The 18,478-nt window shown below is 54.8% G+C and overlaps 2 protein-coding genes across 10 annotated transcripts; one reads left to right on the forward strand and one right to left on the reverse strand.

Moving 5' to 3' along the window:
• Positions 1-1,399: 1,399 nt before the first annotated feature.
• Positions 1,400-9,675, forward strand: REC8 (REC8 meiotic recombination protein). Of its 6 annotated transcripts, XM_080663657.1 has the most exons (20): positions 2,383-2,671; positions 2,889-3,007; positions 3,134-3,202; positions 3,320-3,462; positions 3,551-3,626; positions 3,736-3,856; positions 4,824-4,908; positions 5,772-5,851; positions 6,112-6,199; positions 6,324-6,396; positions 6,478-6,569; positions 6,737-6,792; positions 7,284-7,421; positions 8,003-8,069; positions 8,163-8,326; positions 8,527-8,575; positions 8,827-8,893; positions 9,027-9,158; positions 9,231-9,337; positions 9,426-9,675. In XM_080663657.1, the coding sequence occupies exons 2-20, from the start codon at positions 2,952-2,954 to the stop codon at positions 9,515-9,517; spliced, it is 1,755 nt and encodes a 584-aa protein (XP_080519783.1). In that variant the 5' UTR covers positions 2,383-2,671; positions 2,889-2,951; the 3' UTR covers positions 9,518-9,675. The 6 variants fall into 6 exon arrangements, with proteins under 6 accessions (XP_080519786.1, XP_080519784.1, XP_080519781.1 ...); XM_080663660.1 differs by having other exon boundaries at positions 1,400-3,007; positions 6,112-6,241; XM_080663658.1 differs by having other exon boundaries at positions 1,400-3,007.
• IPO4 (importin 4) lies at positions 9,641-18,307 on the reverse strand. 4 transcript variants are annotated; one of them, XR_013960310.1, is made up of 30 exons: positions 18,085-18,288; positions 17,919-18,005; positions 17,741-17,820; positions 17,612-17,653; positions 17,049-17,178; positions 16,782-16,961; positions 16,469-16,534; positions 16,254-16,355; positions 16,086-16,169; positions 15,671-15,835; positions 15,516-15,569; positions 15,257-15,366; positions 14,843-14,951; positions 14,589-14,718; positions 14,273-14,386; positions 14,056-14,169; positions 13,686-13,806; positions 13,443-13,554; positions 13,220-13,335; positions 13,037-13,114; positions 12,888-12,945; positions 12,685-12,790; positions 12,392-12,585; positions 12,197-12,241; positions 11,691-11,791; positions 11,391-11,593; positions 11,164-11,296; positions 10,979-11,083; positions 10,117-10,186; positions 9,641-9,996 (listed from the first exon to the last, which is right to left on the reverse strand). XR_013960310.1 is itself a non-coding variant. In XM_080663361.1 (30 exons), exons 1-30 carry the CDS (start codon positions 18,151-18,153, stop codon positions 9,866-9,868), a joined length of 3,240 nt encoding a protein of 1,079 aa, XP_080519487.1. In that variant the 5' UTR covers positions 18,154-18,307; the 3' UTR covers positions 9,641-9,865. The 4 variants fall into 4 exon arrangements, 2 of the variants coding, with proteins under 2 accessions (XP_080519487.1, XP_080519486.1); XM_080663361.1 differs by having other exon boundaries at positions 11,391-11,599; positions 11,691-11,816; positions 18,085-18,307; XM_080663360.1 differs by having other exon boundaries at positions 11,691-11,816.
• Positions 18,308-18,478: the final 171 nt, after the last annotated feature.

Below are 18,478 nucleotides of genomic sequence, written 5' to 3' on the forward strand. Positions count from 1 at the left end.
CTGTGAGAGGGGGCAGGCCGGGCTGAGGGACCCCCCCGCCCAGTGCATGAATTCTCATGCACCAGGCCTCTAGTAAAAAAATAAAATACGGCATAAATACTTGTGGAATGAATGAATGAATGAATGGGTGAACAAATTATCTCCTAAACTAGGCTCTAAGCACCTTAAGGGAAGGCATCTCTATTTTATCATCTTTGTGCCCCAATGTGAACACTTGTAAACATTGACAGTTTATGTAATGACTGAAACAATTGTAAGTATCTACACCAGGGGTGGGCAAACTTTTTGACTTGAGGGCCACAATGGGTTCTTAAACTGGACCAGAGGGCCGGAACAAAAGCATGGATGGAGTGTTTGTGTGAACTAATATAAATTCAAAGTAAAGGAGCGGAGGGGAGAGCAAGAGAACCGGATAGAACAGCCCGCGGGCCGTAGTTTGCCCACGGCTGATCTACACTAATAAAAGAGAAAGATGCAAATTGACCGTACCTTTGCAACACCCATCAGCCAATCAGGAGTGAGTATGCAAATTAACCCAACAAAGATGGTGGGTTAATTTGCATATGCAGGCACCGAGCGGCCAGGGGCAGGGCAGGACGCCTGTGTCGTTGCCATGGCGACGACGCAGGCGCCCCAGCCACAGGCCTCTGGGCAGTGTGGAAAGGCAGAAAGGTGGCTCCGGGCCGGAGCAAAGGCAGGAAGGTGGCTCTGGTCCAGAGCGAAGGTGGTGCCGGCAGCCAGAGGAAGGAAGGCCCATTCTTGCACAAATCTTCGTGCATCGGGCCTCTAGTCTTATATAAGCCAATTTAGCTGAACACAGTTAAATAGGGATTGGGAACACTGAAAGAGAGCAAAGTCCCTAACCAGGCTGTGACCAAGGAGTGTGTGGTCTGGAGAAAGTCTGTATTGGCCTCCATTGTCTCATTTGTAAAGACAAGGTTTGGCTTAGATTTTGAAATCCCTTTTAGCCTTGACATTCTGTGGTTGTAAGTTTAGGGCAGTGGTCGGCAAACTCATTAGTCAACAGCGGCAAACCGCAGCTCGCGAGCCGCATGTGGCTCACGAGCTGCAGTTTGCCAACCACTGGTTTAGGGCAACTGCACAGTCATTTGGCAGGTATTTATTGAACTAGGTTCTGGGCACTAATTGAAAACACAAGACCCCAATCTCAGAGCTCCCAGATTGAAAGAGCAAAATAAGCCGAAACCGGTTTGGCTCAGTGGATAGAGCGTTGGCTTGCGGACTGAAGGTCCCAGGTTCGATCCCGGTCGGGGGCATGTGCCTTGGTTGCGGGCACATCCCCAGTGGGGGTGTGCAGGAGGCAGCTGATCGATGTTTCTCTCTCATCGATGTTTCTGACTCTCTATTCCTCTTCCTCTCTGTAAAAAATCAATAAAATATATTAAAAAAAAAAAAGAGCAAAATAAAATAGGGTCAGCTGGGCTGCAATAGGAGCTGAGTCATAAAGAGGCCTCGAGTGGAGGCTGGGAAGGTCATCTATCTAGACCAGTGGTCGGCAAACTCATTAGTCAACAGAGCCAAATATCAACAGTACAATGATTGAAATTTCTTTTGAGAGCCAAATTTTTTAAACTTAAACTTCTTCTAACGCCACTTCTTCAAAATAGACTCTCCCAGGCTGTGGTATTTTGTGGAAGAGCCACACTCAAGGGGCCAAAGAGCCGCATGTGGCTCGCGAGCCGCAGTTTGCCGACCACGGATCTAGATTAAAGAAATGGATGTGCAAAGGCAGGAGGCATGGAGACAAGGGATATTTGTAACTAGAAAATAACAATTTTACACGAAGAATTGTTTGAGACAAATGGCTTTTGGGTGCTGAGAGTGTATCCTGCATCCAACAAAGCTAAAGGTCAGTTCCAGCCAGGAGAACATTTACAACTGGAAAACAGCCAGATCAGGCATGCCCACAAGTTAAACTGTTCAAGTTTAGGAAATGACCCAGCAAGTCCTCTCATTACTTCCTTTGAGATCTGAGTTTTCCCCCCATCAACCTGTGGTGACTCCCAGGTCACCTCACACCATTTCTACCTGCCAGCTCACGATTGGCACAAAGACGGACCAATCAATTGCTGCCTGGTGGGATTTTTGCGGGGAGGGGGCAAGGTCTAACTGCAGGTCAGCCTAGGAACACGGCCAAGGCTGTAGCCCCAGGCAGCACCTTTCTGGTTGAAATACCCTTGTTACCAGGCTGGATGCAGGAGAGTCTGAGATTTACTCTCCTCTCATTGGTCGGCGAAAAGCACCTCCGGGGAACCCTTGTTACTAGAGAAGAGAACGAGAGCCCATTGGTCAGGACACCTCACAATGGTCGGGCACCTCGCAGGTTCTGCCAATTGGTTCGTTTCTGCCTGGAGGGTGGGGGGAGGAGAAGGGAGGGCTGTCGCCTCGACCTCAGCAGGCAGCTGGGCGCCCTGGAAGGAGCTCAACCACGCCGACCCATTCCTATTGGCTGCTCTGGGGACCACCCTCTTCTGGTGCGGAGAGGTGGGCGGAGCAACCGAGCGCGTGTTCCTGCGGCGCGACCTAGGCCCGCGGGAGGGCGACCCGGTTGAGATTGTTGCTGCCCGAGTTGAGAGCAAAGGCCCCAGAGCCCGGCATCTCTGCCGGGAGCAGCCGTTTCTCAGGAGCTCTGCATCCCCGACCTGCTCCAGTAAGTTCGAAGCACCATGTGGCGTGCGAACCCTTCAGGGCTGACGAAGGGAGCATCCCTGTGTATCTAGTCTGCGTTTCCTTGTATCTGTCCCCTTAATCGTTTATCCATCACGTGTTTATCGGTTCCTTTATTTGGCGTATGGGTCCATCTGCTGCCCCACCTGTCCAAATCCTTATTTCTTTCTGACGGTGCTGGGAAATACTGTGCCCTAAAGAATTTGGATCGAGAGACAAACGGAGGAGCGGTGAAGACGAGAAGGTGAAACCCCAGAGGGACGATGTTCTACTATCCCAATGTGCTTCAGCGCCACACGGGCTGCTTTTCCACTATCTGGTAAAAGCGGCTGGGCCGGGGGCGGCGGGGGGGTGGGGGGTGACGTTGGGGGAGGTGGCAGCTGTAAGGGCCGCCCTGGGATCCCCACCTGACAGCCCCCTCCATCCCCACTCCCACTCTGTCCAGGTTGGCAGCAACACGTGGCAGCCGGTTGGTAAAGCGTGAATACCTGAAGGTGAATGTGGTGAAGACCTGGTAAGGCCCAGAAAAGAGAGGGGTGACCTGGTACTGGTGTTGGTTAGGGGTGGGCAAAGTTGTGGGACTGGTTCTTAGGGCAGGCACAGCGGTGACCAGGGCACGTTGTTTCCCCAGCGAGGAAATCCTCAGTTATGTGCTGGTACAAGTGCAGCCCTCGCAGCCCGGCCTGCCCCGCCCCCGCTTCTCCCTCTATCTCTCAGCCCAGCTCCAGATTGGGGTGATCCGGGTCTACTCACAACAATGCCAGTACCTCGTAGGTAAGGCTGGGAAGGCTGCCCGAAAGTGGGGCAGAGCTGAGTGGCCCTCAGCTAGGCTGGCTCTCTACCTTGCCCTCCCTGCCCACAGAGGACATCCAGCACATCCTGGAGCGCCTGCACCGTGCCCGGTTGCAGATCCGAATAGATATGGTGGAGACTGAACTGTGAGTGTCCTCTGGGACTGAGACCACCCAGCAGCCTTTGGTGGGGAACCTCACTGCTTGGCCTTAGCCCATCTCAGCCTCAGTCCTTGATAGCCACATTTTCTCTCAGACCCAGCCTGCTGCTTCCTAACTGCCTGGCCATGATGGAAACCCTGGAAGATGCTCCGGACCCCTTTTTTGGGATGATGTCTGTGGATCCCAGACTTCCCAGCCCCTTCGATATACCTCAGGTGGGGCTCATTCTCCCAGTTGACAGTACAGATGGGGAGTGTTATTCCTGGACCAGTCTGACACTGGGGTTAGGGGGAAGGGAGCTGCCACAGCTCTGCCCCACAGGAGACAAGCCTGCTCCACTTACTCAAGACCAACCTAGAGGCAGCTCTTATCCCCGCTCATCTCCATACTGTCCCCACTGCTGAGGCCCTAATCCAGGCCTTCATTGTCCCTCGGCACTATGTTTCACTACCCGTGTCCTCCATTTATTCCTAACACCCCCTGCAACTTAGGCAATGTTATTCCCTTCTTTTAAAGACATCTTCAGTGATTCCCCACTGCAAACAGAATACTAGCATTTAGGGCTCTGTGCCCTGGTGCAGAGCTAGCCATCCCCAGACATCTCAGCTCATTCTCTGGGCATTTTTGTCTCCCAACACACCAGTCTGGCCCCTGGTCCCAAAGATGCCACATTCAGTTCTTTGCTTAAGTCCATAATGGTTACCCCTGTTCTTTACTAGTCAAATCCTACAGATTCTTATAGACCTCACTCAGATGCTACCCTTTTCCATGAAGCTTCTATCCCACTCCCAGCCAGAACCAAATGTTGTTCTGGAACTCAGCCTTGTTTTATCCTTTGTGTTGACCCTTGCTAGGGTCAGATACAAACTTGTCTTCTAGACCATATGCTCCTTAAGATCAAGAACCCTTTTTTTCCCTTCTGTCCCCCACAACTTGATATAAGGGTGCAGTGCTTCTAGCACAGATTAATTGACAAAGGCTAAGTAACTGGTGGGGGGAACGGGGATCATGTGGGCAGGAACGGGAGGAAAGGAAACGAGATGGCGAGTGGGTTCACTGCATGCTAATACAAGAATTAGGCATTAAAGGTATTATTGTCCATTGTGTGAATAAGATTGTGAAACTGGGAAAACGGGGGGTTGAAGCTGACCCCTATATTTTGTCTCCAATCCCTCTCCAAAGATTCGACACCTTTTGGAGGCTGTGACCCCAGAGAGAGTACCTGAGGAGACCCCTCCTGAAGTCCCTATAGAGCCTGGGAAGCCAGGTGAGCAGAGAAGGACTTCTTTCTGGTGAGAGGCATAGAAGCTCTAACAGCTTAAGAAATAACCATCTTTGAGCTTCTCTTAAGAGCCAGGCCCTGGCCCTGGCCGGGTGGCTCATTTGGTTAGAGCATGGTTCTATACATCAAAAGGTTGTGGATTCTGTCCCTGGTCGGGTCACATACAGGAGGAAGCCAATCGATGTTTCTTCCTCCCTCCCTCCCTCCCTCCCTCCCTCCCTCCCTCCCTCCCTCCCTCCCTCCCTCCCTCCCTCTTACCCTCCCTGCCTTCCTCTCTCCCCCACTCTCTCTATAAAAAAAACCACAAAAACATATCCTTGGGTGAGGATTAAAAATACTTTTTTTTAAAAAAAGTCCGGCCAGTGTGGCTCATGGTTGAGCATTGACCTATGAACCAGGAGGTCATGGTTCAATTCCCAGTCAGGGCATATGCCTGGGTTGCAGGATTGATCACCAGTGGGGGCGGGGGTGAGGGTACGGGGCGGGGGCGGGGGAGTGCAGGAGGTAGCAGATCAATGATTCTCATCATTGATGTTTCTATCTCTGGGGCCAGGACCTGATCTGGAAGTAGCTCTGCTGCTTCTTCCACCCTGAAATCAATTTTAAAAATACATATTTTTAAAAAGAGCCAGTTCTATGAGATCAGAATTCTTATCCCCATTTTACAGATGAGAAAAGTGAAGCCCATAGTGGTTAAGTAACTTATCCAAGGTCAAATGGCCAGTGACTAGCCTGGGCCTGACTGGAACTCAGGTTGACTTGACTCATGAGTCCATGCTTTTGCCTCACATGGGTATGAGAACTTGGAAGGAAGCAGAGTGGCCGGTGTGACTTCTCTGCCCCTTCAGACAGGACCCTGGTCACTGTGCTGTCTCCGGAGGCCATCACCCTCCAGGAAGCAGAACCCATACGCATGCTACAGATCGATGTGAGTTGTCCTCAGACATACAGAGCCTGAGGCCTGAGTCCTGCTTCTGAGCCCAGCCCTCCTTGCATCTACTTCTCTCTGCCCAGAGTCCTGCCTTCTCTGTCTCCATTTCCCCTCTCTCTGCCCCTGGCACTTGAGTGCCCATTGGGCTACCTCGACCCTGCCCTGTGGCATGCTTCTTAGACTCGCTCTCCTGGATCCACTTTCTTTTTTCAGAAATGGAATTGAGTTCCCTCTCCTTGTTCTTCCTCTCACAACAGGGTGAACGAGACCTCCCAGAGGTTAGCCGTCGAGACTTGGACCTGCTCATTGCTGAGGAAGATGAAGCTATCTTGTTAGAGGAACAAGGCAGGCCTGTCCAGCAGTGTGGGACGTGCCTGGTGCTGGACAGTCAGGCCCTGGGCATGGGCAAGCTGGGCTTGGGCAGTGCTATCTCATCCCTTCTGTGCTCTGATCCTCTCTCTCCCTGCAGTGTCCAAGGAGGAACCTCGAGCCCCAGAAGTGGAAACTACAGTTCCCCCACTCTCACCTCTAGCTCTTCCACAGTAAGGGCAGGAACCCCTGAGCCAAGTAGGGGGTCAGTGCTGGGAGGAGTGTTCTCATCGCTCTTGCCCATTTTCCATCAGGGTGGAAGAGGCTGCAGAGCCACTTCCAGGCCAGGTCCTGGCCCCAGAGGAGGTGAAGCCAGCAGTCTGGGAGCCTGAGGCCCTGCTTGCTGGTGAGTAGCCATCATGCCTAGATCCTTCCTGGGGGCACCTGCCCAGCTGTTGCAGACAGGGGCCCTGTATTCCCACTTGCTAAAGGCAAGGCCCTCTAGCTTCTTGCCTGGGTGGCTGTGAGGGCAGAGGGTATGGGGCAGAGCCAGGACCTAGCATGTTGTTGCAGAGGTGACGCCCCCGCCACCGCAGGAGCTGCATCTCCCAGCCCCACTCAGCCCAGAGGTGAGTAGTAGTCCTTCTAAGCCTTCTCTTCACCCTCCTCACCCATAATCAGCTTCCCCAAGCCCCAGGCTACTGGTAGCCTACAAAAACCTTTGTGCAGCCCTAGCTGGTTTGGCTCAGTGGATAGCGTGTCAGCCTGGAGACTGAAGGATCCCAGGTCCCATTCTAGTCAAGGGCACATACCCTGGTTGCAGGCTTGATCCCCAGTAGCAGGTATGTAGGAGGCAGCCTATCAATGATTCTTATCATTCATGTTTCTATCTCTCTCCCTCTCTGAAATCAATTAAAAAATCCTTTGTGCAAATTAGTAAAAGGTGGCCCTACCTATACCACAATTTTACCAGCTGAAAGGGAGGAGCTGCACATGCTTCTGGAGTGCCCACCCAAGTCCTTTCCTAGGATACCTCGGGGGCCTGTTTGCAGTTCCACCAGGATGTCAAAAAAATGAATAATTAATAGCTTTGCCCCCACCTCCCTTCCCCACTTTGCAGAGGAGGCCCCCAGCCTCCCCACCTGCTCGCCGCCGCCGCAGTCGCCGCCGCCAGTTATTGTTCTGGGACAAGGAGACTCAGATCTCCAGGGAGAATTTCCAGAAACAACTGCAAACCAGAGCTCACTGCTGGGAGTGTGTGAGTGCAGCCCGGACCTTGCAGGGGATGGAGACAGGGAGGGCCTGGGGTAGGTACATGCTGGGCCTTGTAAACTCTTGGGGAGGCATTGGGAACATCCCCTTAAGTGCATGCATTGGGGTCTGCACATAACACAACTCCCCATACTCCTTTAGTGACCCTGCCCAGCATATCTGTCGGCACCAGTTAAAAATCCTACTTTTGCCGAAACCGGTTTGGCTCAGTGGATAGAGCGTCGGCCTGCGGACTGAAAGGTCCCAGGTTCGATTCCGGTCAAGGGCATGTACCTTGGTTGCGGGCACACCCCCAGTAGGGGGTGTGCAGGAGGCAGCTGATCGATGTTTCTCTCTCATCGATGTTTCTAGCTCTCTATCCCTCTCCTCTCTCTTCCTCTCTGTAAAAAATTAATAAAATATATTTAAAAAAAAAAATCCTACTTTTAGCAATGAGCACAGCAGGCAGGGGCATGAACCTGGAAGTTGGAAGGCCAGAAGCACTGACACAAGGCATTGCAGAAGTAGAGAAGGGGCAGTGTGGAGTGACTCACTCTTAACTGGGCTCTGACCTTCCCTATCACGCAGCCAATGGTGCAACCCCCTGAGAGGACCATCAGAAGCCCCACAGAGCTGTTTCGAACCCCAACTTACTGTAAGAGTGATGGGAGTTGGCATGTGGGATCCTCGTTCTTGGTGTTCCTTATGCCTCAAACCCTGTCCCTGCTACCACCTTGTCCCTACCCAGCTGGCTGGCTACCCCCAGAACTGCTGGCTTTCTGGACCCGCTGTGCCCAGCCACCCCCAAAAGCACTCAGACGAATGCTACCCCTGGAGCCTGAAGAGGCTGCTGAGAGGGAGGCAGCAGCTGAGGAGGAAAGGAGAAAAATGGAAACCCTGAGTGATATTGAGGTAATTGTGCCCTCACTCCTTCCTGAAGGACCTGCTTTGCTTAAACTCCAGCAGGCTGCCTTCTGCCCATGTGAGCCAATGGCATCGGGCTCGGTGTCCTGTCCCAGAGCCAAAGCTGTTCCAAGGCGGGGACTGTTTCACTTCTGCCCCAAGTGCTTCTGTGATGTTTGGGGTCTTAATTCTCTTTCTTTTACCCCCAGGTCCCGAGGGAAGCCCAAGAGCCCAGTGGGCCCCTTATGCTGTCTTCAGGTAAGCACCTGAAGAAGGGGCGGTGAAGACCACCACCCTAACCATTGTCCCAGGAAACTGGTATCTCAACTGCTGAGTTTTTGTCAGAGGGAGTATTTAACATAGCATAGATTGGTTCTCTTCAGTTCTCCCTCCTGGGTGCTTGTAACAAGTCACTGCACAGCTCTGACATCCAATTCACCCAGGTGGCCCCAAGGCCCCAGCTGCTCAGATCCAAGCAGACTGAATCAGGACCTTCCCTCCCTCAACAGAGCTCTCCATAGAAGCAGCTGAGGAGGAGAAGTCTCACATCAGCCTCATCCCCCCAGAAGAGCGGTGGTAAGCAGCTAGGCCTGGTGAGCTCAGGCACAGCCCTGGCCACGTAGGGTAGTGGCTAGGATGGGCATGCCTCTGGTCACCATCAATCACAGCTGCTACTTCCCTGCTCCACCTGACTCGCATGTTCTCCTAGGGCCTGGGCTGAGGCGGAGCAGCCAGAGCCCCCTGTATTGCCTGTGGTGCCCGAACTCCCTGAGGTGCCCATGGAGATGCCTTTGGAGCTGCCTCCGGAGGCAGAGCTGCTCTCACTTGAGGCTGTGTACAGGTACCAGGGAGGGGCTGCCTCGACTGGGTGGGCCTGGTGGGGGCCTTAGCTAACTGTTCTTGACCCCTACAGGGCAGTGGCACTGGAGCTGCAGGCCAACAGGAAGCCAGATTTCAGCAGCCTGGTGTCACCTCTTAGCCCTCGCAGGATGGCTGCCCGGGTCTTCTACCTGCTCCTGGGTGAGAGTGGGCACATGTGTGTGGACACACTGGCCAGAGGCCACTGTAGGGATTCCCCCTGACCAGCTCCCTCTTTCTGCCTTGACAGTGCTCGCAGCCCAGCAGATCTTTCGCATGGAACAAGAGAAGCCATACGGGCGCCTCCTGATCCAGCCAGGGCCCCGATTCCACTGTGGTTAGAGCCAATTTAGAAGCTGCCAAGAAACCAGCTATGTTAAATCCTGTCTTGCCTTACTTACTAGACACCCTGCCTATCTCCTTTCTGGAAGTCACCTCTATTCCTCATGCTCTCAGAGCAGAGCTACTGTTTAAGCAGAAAATGAACTGCCTTTATTATATTATGTTGTCACAGGTCAATTTGTGTTGTCCCATAGCATAGCAGATCCAGCCCCAGGGACAGCTACATAAGGCATACAGTAAGCAGGGCTGGGACCCCAGAATCTGGTAAGGCATGAGGTGGAACTGGGCTGAGAGGTAGTCTTGGGGCCCAGGCAGGCTGTTCTCTCTGGCCCAGCTGCAGCCCACAGTCTAGGTGAGGCCCAGGATGGCCTGGAGCTCCTGAGCCTTGTCGCCAGGCAGTGAGCCCAGTGCTGAATGGAAGCTGTCGGTGTGCTGTTCAGCCAAGAACGTCAGGAGCAGCAGCAGTGCGGCCTTGGTGTCTGGGTGGGGTGAAGAGAGAGATCCAGGGAGGACTGGCCCCCAACCCCTAGATGCCCCAGACCCTCTGAGCCTTGCTGCTTCTTGCCTCCCCCTGCCCTGCCCATGAAGGCCACCCTCACCTGGTGGGATCTTGTCGTCAGCCTGAATGAGGCTGCAGATGCGTAGAAGCTCAGGAGCCACATCTACAACCTGTGGAAAAAGGACCAACTTGGGCAGCTACACCCCTAAGCCCTAGGACTGGTGTGGGTGGTAGGGGCCAGGGAGACAGTCTCCTCCCACCAAGGCTGCTGGAGCCTGACACTAATTCACAAGAATCCAAGATAATTGTAAAACATGAGAAGGACCCATGAAATACAATGATGATAATTTTAGGGGTGGGGAGTGGAGAGGATTAGGGGATTGTGATTAAAGATGATTGAAATCATGACCTCAAAATCAAAAGCCCAAACACCCAGGAGCTCCACCAACACAGTAATTTCTAAAGGTACACACAAAGGTGAAAGACAGGAATACTAGGACATCAGTCCAAACCTATCTATTTGGTGCAGTCAAATCTCAACAGAAAGCAAAGCTGTTCTGACTGGAATGGATGGTGAGGTGGCCCAGACTGGTACCCAAGCTCCATGAAGCATAGCCTGAAAGAGCCCTGTTCTAGGAAACCAGCCTAGTCAGGTTGTGACTAATGGATCAAACCAGAAGAGGGAGGCTCCCTGAGGAAAAATGCTATGTGGTGAGAGTATGTTGTTGCAGGCCAACTCTGCCTATCGCTGAGAAGTAGCTCTGCTCTCAGAGCAGGAATAGCACTTCCACTTACATGATAGGCCTGGCTATCAATCCTTGCAGATCAATGAGAAAGCAGAATAGGGAGTGTCAAAGGGCAGCTTAAACCACCACTCTGCATCACCTACAACTGAGGCCAACTCTGCCTATCACGGAGAAGGGATCATTAAGGTCCCCTGAGGGCTCCAGCACTGGGGTTACCTGGTCAGGGCTGTTCTGGTACAGGAAGCTGAAGAAGTGTCCTATGGTGACCCACTCCTCCAAGTCCTCCTTCAGTGGCAGGGCGTGCAGCAGAGCAGCCAGCACCTGGACAGACAGATGGCTCTGGTCTCTTGCCCTGCACCCTCCTCAGCTTCCTACCACTGCCCAATGCCCCTATCCCTCACCTGGGGCTCTGGTTTCCTTGTGGGACTGGCCATCAGTAGGCGGGCCAGTGCCCCACAAATGTTGTCATGGACACGATCATGGCGCTCCCGTGCCAGGAGGGGTAGGAGGAGCCCCAACAGCTTGGAGAAGTATCTGATCCATGGTCAAGGAAAAGGCACTCTCTCATCCCCAAGCCCAGGGACACTCTCCCAATCCCACCCCAGTCACTTCTGTAAGCTGAGGATACTCCTGGGCAGGGCGGCCCCCATGCTCAGCCAACACGCCCAGCCCAAAGATGGCATTGCTCCGCACTTCGGGGTCTGTCTCCCGGGCGGCGCTCAGCAGCACGGGAAGCAGGCGGGACACAAACTGGGCTGAGGCAGCACCCAGGCCCTGAATGGACTCCGCCAGCGTCCCCACTGCAAAGGACTTCTCTGCCACTGTGCACCCCTGTTTCTGATGGGAGGAGTGCACATCAGCCTGGGACTGGGACAGAATGGGGGCGCTGGGCAGAATGGGGTTTGAAGCCAGAGGGTAGAGCACTCACCATCTTGCAGAGCAATAATGGCAAGAACCCAGCAAAGAAGGGGGCAAAAGTGTCTCCTCCTGCTGCAGCTGCCAGGGCAGGAATGGCCTCACCAGCGTACTCTAGCAACATGGCATCGTATTCAGCCTGTGGGGCCAGGTCAGGGCTGGAGCACCAGGGCCAGCTCTGTGACTGTGGCACCTCCCACCATGCTCCTCCACTGCTGAAGGTGGTCCCTGTGAAAGGACTGGCCCCTCCCAGGCTGGGCTTGTTTGTAGCCCAGCTTTTTTTCTTGGCCCTCCTACTCTCACCTATCAATCCAAGCCCACCCTAAATCCCCACCTCCAGGAAGCCTTCCTTGAACCCCCACTGCCTGAGTGGGAGCGGGGTTGTATCATTCAGAACTATTACCAATCTTTTAGTAGCCCTGGCTCCCCTAGGCCAAGCCCAAGTGCACTGTCCACCCTGCCCTTTGGAGACTACCAGACAAATTACCTGGTCTCACAGTTTGCATCCATAGCTCTCACCTGGTCCTCGTCCTCCTCCTCCTCCTCCGTGTCCTGACAGGCTGTCTGTAGGAAGTAGCTCAGCTCAGCCTGAGCTCTCTTGCCCCTTCCCCTCTCCACTGGGTAAGGGCATGGGGAGCTAGACTTGTAGCCTCTGATCATCCCCACCTGGGGCTGGGCCACCTCTTCATCCTGCAGCCCACCTGCCTTGCTCACCTTCCTCTGCAGCACAGCCTTCAGCATGTTGCAGAGCTCAGCGAGGCGCCCCGGGGGCTGCAATGTGAGGGTCCCACAGCTGCGCAGCACCCCAGTCAGGGCCTCCAGCACGGCCATCACCACTTGGCGCTCCCGCTCCTTGTATACTGCCTGCATGTAGGATGGTACCACCTGGGCCAGGATGACCTGCAGAGCTAAGGACATGAATGGCTGAAGTCCTGGTCAGGCCCTGCCCCTCTACCCCCCAACCTCTGGTTCCAGAGGCCCCAGCCTGGCCCTGGCACCCTTCTCACCAGCAGTACTGGGTTCTGAGGGGCAGCTTTGAGAGGTCTTGTGCAGTGCACAGCAGAACTGTCCCAGAGCCTCATGAGCTGCCTTTCGCACATTCAGGTGAGGGCACTGCAGGATGAGGAGGAGTAGAATGTGCCTGCTCTGTGCAGGGGGAACACAGGGCCCCTAACTCAGTGTCCACCCACCTCACCCACTGTCCACTCACCTTCAGATGTTTGAATACTTCTTCAAAGACACTCTCCATGTAGGGAAGGAAGGCCACACTGTGAACAGACACATGGCCATGGGGAAGAGGCTCCCAGGCAGGGTACCCCGTGTCAGGGAACCCAGTGCCAGGGAAGGGCCGATACTCACCTGGTGTTCACAGAGATCTCCCCCAGGGCAGCACAGGTGTCTTCCTTCTCATCAAAAAAGGCATTTTCCAGAATGTACCTAGAGTAAGGTAGGGAGTTAGCAGCGATCAGGCACCAGCAGGAATAGGTCTGGCACTGGCCCCTTGTCCAAAGCTAGGATTCCTATAATAGCACCCCTCCGCACCCTGAGATCTCTGAGTCATCCTCCTCCTCCTCGTCCTCATCCATGAGTTCTTCCTCTTCCTCTCCATCACTCTCATCATCAAACAGAAGAAAGGAGCTGCTGCTGTCGTACTGAGGCTGGACAGAGGAGGCACAGCAGGGATTTGGGCTCAGCTGGTTTAAGGAGATAAGTCTCACCCCTGGGCTGGCCTTCCCCAACCGCCTAGCCCTCCCATTCTGCTCACCACAATGCCCTCAGTGGAACGCAGTGACAACAGCATGAGTTGGGTGATTTGTGGCAGGTAGGGTGCCAGGCCCTCACCCATCAGCCCCGATAAGGCTGCAAACAGGCTGTACCTGGTGGAGGCAGGTGGAAGCTGTACAGTCCTGCCTACTACAGCCAGACAGGATGGAGGAGCCAGGGGAAACCTATGGTCCAGAACCAGAGGACTGAGGTCTGGAGTGGGGACAAATGAGGGTTCACTCACGTGCAGCGCCGCAAGTCAGGGTCGTCTACCTGGTAACATAGGCCCAGCCCCAGGTGGCAGCATTCCTCAGCCAGGGGCCTCATGGGCTCCCCCACTGCTCGTGCCAGCACCCCCAGTGTCTCTGTGGGGGCAAAGACTTGGTTAGCACTAGGATTTGGAGCTGGACAGAGGAATGCAGGGCCAAGGCCTGGGACCAAAGGTGGCAGTTGGAGGTAATTCAGAAATCCCACCTACTCTTAGATACAACGAGAATGCCTTCTTCAACGAGCAGGAAGACACCTGGGCTGCCCTGGGGAGATCTCTGTGAACAGCAAGTGAGCACCGGCCCTTCCCTGGCACTGGGAACCCTGCCTGGGAGCCCCTTCCTTACCCAGGCTCTGGATCCGCAAAGGCTGAAGGTCCTCATGGCCTATCATCAGGAAGTCCCGCAGATGCTCCATGACGGTGGGGAAGTAGGGCAACAGGGAGGCCTGGGCAGCCGTGGCTGAAGGACAGAATCAGGTGTGGGATGTGGGGGGTGCTGGAACCAACTGCTACAGGCTTTCTGGGTGAACCCCGCACCCTATCTCCTGCCTCCCTCTCCTCACCAATGGCCCCCAGGGCGCTCACAGCCAGCTCCTTGGCCCGGGGGCTGCTGGGGTTCCTCAGAGGCTGCAGCATACATTCCATAAGCTCCGGAAGGTAGGGCTGCACTTTTGGCCCTGTAGGAAAGGGCACCCCTCTCACAACCAAACCAGGTCTCCCCTTCTGAGGGTCTAACTGGTTCTAGGCTGACACTCCTTGTAGCTCTGCTACACCCTTCTCCCACCATAGGCAGCAGTTCTAGGAGTGGCATATCCTGCCCCACTTCAGCCAAAGCTATAGCTTTGTCCCCTACCTCGCACCCCCAACTGCCATCACTACCTAGGTTCTCCACGAAATTCTCAAGGGCATAGCAGGCCCTGGCTAGATGGTGTGCATGCCCAGGAGACACTGACTTCAGGTAGGCAAGGAGCAGTGGCATCACCTCCTGTGAATAGCTGCTGATTTGAGGCTGTGGGAGAGAGCGAGCCCTGAGTCAGCTCAACCGCAGGGCACATACTATACCTAAGTGCCAATGGCAGAGACATGAAGATGGTCCCTGGGACGGGTAGCTACCCACATGCAGCCCCGCTGACCTGTAGGTTATCTGAGAACTGGCCCAGGGCAAACAGCGCAGCATTACGCACAACTTGTGATGGGTCCTCCAGGCCCTTGCACACAATCTGCAGTAGTGGAGGCAGCAGTCTGGATGAGGCAGGACAAGAGAACATATTCTGAGGGTCAGGAACCGAGAGACCTAGGATGAGCTGTTCTCCTGTTTCCGCTGGGAAAACCAAGGCTTTTTCCATCATCAGATGGTAGGTACCACCCCCTGGTCCCTATAGCTGGGATAGCAATTTAATTTATCTTTCAAATCAGAATACTTCTGAGATTAAAGGGTAAACATTATTGATAATTAGGCATGAGTGACAAGCACAGGCGAGGACTACCATGGGCCATGTGGTCCTCCTTCCCATGGTCTACCCTCACTGTAAGACGGAAATAAACACCTCTGCCTGATGTGGTCGCTAGCTCCATCAGACAGCACAGCCAGTACCAGGAGCCCAGCCTTGCGCTGGTATGGGTTCTCACTCCGCAAGGCCTCTTCCAGCATGGGCATCTAGGGGAGCACAGGACATTCTCTTGAAACCCCAGCAAAGCCTGCCCATTCTTGTGGCAACAGGCCCTCCACACCCATAAGGGCCCAAATATCCTCCACCTTGGGGGACTAGGGGCACTGGGGCACCAGAAGAATGGAGCCACACTTACCAGCGGGGTAAAGAGCTTCTCAGGGGGCAAATGTAGTGCCAACATCTCCACAACCTACAAAATGATAGGGAAACTTTGCTGGACCCTATCTCTGGTCCCCAACCTCCCCCAGTCACCTAACACCCTGCCCCCCCCCCCTTTGTCTCATATCCCACCTGTACAGCAAAGTGCTTGGGTGTCTCTCCCACCAGCCCAGTCTCCAGTTCTTCCTCCTCTGAATCCTGGTCCTCAGGATCCAGCTGGCCCAAGGGGGGCTCGGCAGCCATAATGGGGAAAAGGGTGTGCAGCAAGGAGGGCAGGAGACGATTCTTCAGTAAGGCCTTGAAAGGGAGGGTGGAAAGGTGTTCCTGAGAATCTGCTCCCCAGATGGACTCACATTAAAAATTCTAGCCTTCCAGGCCAGAAAAGGGTCCAGCAGGAGATTCCAGATCTCCCAGTCGGAGCCAGGATGAGGACAGACCAAGTCTTAAGCATCTTAGCTATGGTACTTTAGATACTTGAAGACTGTAAAAACAAAAAACAAACCAAGAGTAAGATGAGGGATGGAGGTGGCAGAGAGCACTCACTCACCTTGCTCTTGACTTTGACCAAAAAAGTGAGGCTGCAGAGAATACGTACACGTACTGCATCACCCAGAGCCATGTTTCCAGCCACCTGTCCAGAGACTAAGGTGAATCAGAAACAGGCAAAAAAAAAATCCAGAACAAGCAGCAGGGGCCACGCCCACCCCAGGCTCACCTCAAGGCAGAATGTGAGGATCTCAGAGAGGTGGGAGGTGATGATAGGCATCTCTGACTCCAGCAATTCATCCAGGGCCTCCAGGGCCTTACAGGCCTTTGCCTGCCACACAGAAAGACAAGTCATAGGGTTACCATACTATTATTCAGTGGACCAGGCTGGATGCTCCTTCCTGCTCTTCCCTTCCAACAGAGGTCCTGCCCAAATGTCCTCACCTCATCTACAGAGATCAGAGTCTGCACGGCCGTGATGAGCTTGGGCACTAACATCCGTGCTAGAAGCTGGAGGACAAAGGATGACTTGAGTCACAGAGAACATGATGCAGCCTAGTCTCAGGCCCAGAAGCTGGCAGCGTCCTTGAAATCTGGACACAGGAGCAGCCCAGGTACAGCCACCCAGTCTCCCCTCTCAATTGTTAGGAAGGACAAAAGGCAGAGAAAGAATCTAAAGTAGCTCTGTGTCCTGCAAGGGTAAGGACACAAAGGCTTGACGATAGGGGGCCAGGGAAGGTGAGGGCCCACATCTCACCACATCATCAGTGCCGAGATAAGGGGCCATGGTGGTCAGAGTGCGCAGAGAGTAGAAGAGAAGCCCAGGAGAGCCCACCTCACCAAGGGTCTCATTCAGAAGCCGAAGAAGCTCCCGGTGATGGGGTCGGAAGGCCTCAGGCCGGGAGGTCACCACTATACTTAGCAGCATAAGCCCCATCTGTCCAGGAGTAGGGATGAGAGGGAAAAACGTATGTGGTCTATCCAGCCTCTTAGTCCCTCCCTCCTGCCAGCCATGTGACAGTACCTCTCTCTCGGGGATGTGGGGACTGTGGGTACTGTGCTGAAGCAGCTGCATGAGTTGAGGCCAGGCCTCCAGGCCTTCCTTCCGAAAAATAGTGGCTGAGAGCTGGGCCAGGCTAAGGCTCACAATGTGCCTGTGAACAGGAGAGATTCCCCAACCCCCAATCATCCTCCAATACCCTCCCCTGCACATGCTGGCCCTGCTTCCATAGGTTGCCAAGAGAGAAACTTCCAGGTGGAGACGCAGGGTCTTAGCCAGGTTGGGACACATAAGACAAGAGGCTCAGGGGGAAATCAACAGCATGGTGGGTGTATAATCTGGTGAGCTTGACCTCATTCATACTGAATTTCAGTTCCATTCTTCAGCAGAACATCACAGCACATTCTCAAGAACTTCCGTCTTCAACACACCTTTAGAATCCTTGCTCTACCCTTGGACTAAAACTGAAGTCCCTGCCCCCCAACTCCCAGCCTGGAGTTGAAAAGAGAGGGCAGAAACCCAGAGTGGGTATCAGCCTGGAGCCAGTTAGGCTCCGGGAGGAGGTGGGTCGGTCGGGGGGAACTTACTCTGTCTCTCTCTGGAGGGTCGTCAGGACCAGGGACTTGAGGCTGGAACACAGGGGCAGGCAGGTGTTTGGTCCTCTGCCCGCCCATCCCGGCCGGGTCCCGCCTCTCGCCCCGCCCCGCCCCGCCCACCTCTCCCGTTGCTCCGCCGCCAGCCTTCGCCAGCGGGTGTTGAGTCGTCTGCGGGTCAGCACGGCTGCGAACTGGCGGATCTGGGACGAGGAAGCAGGCACGTGAGGGTCTGGGCAGGAGCAGGGCCCTGACCAGTGGCGTACTGTGGAGAGCTCAGTGGGAAGGGGAGGGGCCTCACCTGGGGATCGGTCGCCGAGGCCAGTAGGTCGCAGAGCGCGGGTAGTGCGGCGGGGTCCCGAAGGGCGGTCTGAAGCTGCTCGGTGGCCTGAGGGAGGCTGGGGGTCAGAGTCGGGTTTTCCCCGCAACCTCCCAATCGCCCCGGTCCGGCCCCGCCTGCCCTGTACCCGGCGGATGCGCTCGGTGTCCGGCAGCAACAGCTCCCGCAGGATCTGTTCCAGGCCCGCGGGCTCCATGGCAGCAGCCGAGCGGCGGTTACTTGGCCGGGAGGTGGGAGGGTCTGCACGTGGAGGCTCTGAAACCCACTTCCGGCGGAAAGGGCGTTGCTTCGCGACCCTCCCGTCGCCTGGGTGATTCAACTTGCTTCCCGCAAGAGCTCTGGCTCCTCCACTTCCGTTGGGCTAAGCGCGGTTGAGCCGTGGAAACTGCGCCCAGCCGATACAGGTTCCTCCTGCCGAGAGTTCCTAAGCTCCGTGGAACACAGAATTTCGTGAATTCCGGGGCCAACCCGGCTTCCTAAGGGACACGGACTGTAAAGGCAGGTCTCGAGTTCCTATATCC

Source organism: Plecotus auritus (assembly GCF_963455305.1).
Source record: "Plecotus auritus genome assembly, chromosome: 1".
Classification (NCBI taxonomy): domain Eukaryota; kingdom Metazoa; phylum Chordata; class Mammalia; order Chiroptera; family Vespertilionidae; genus Plecotus; species Plecotus auritus.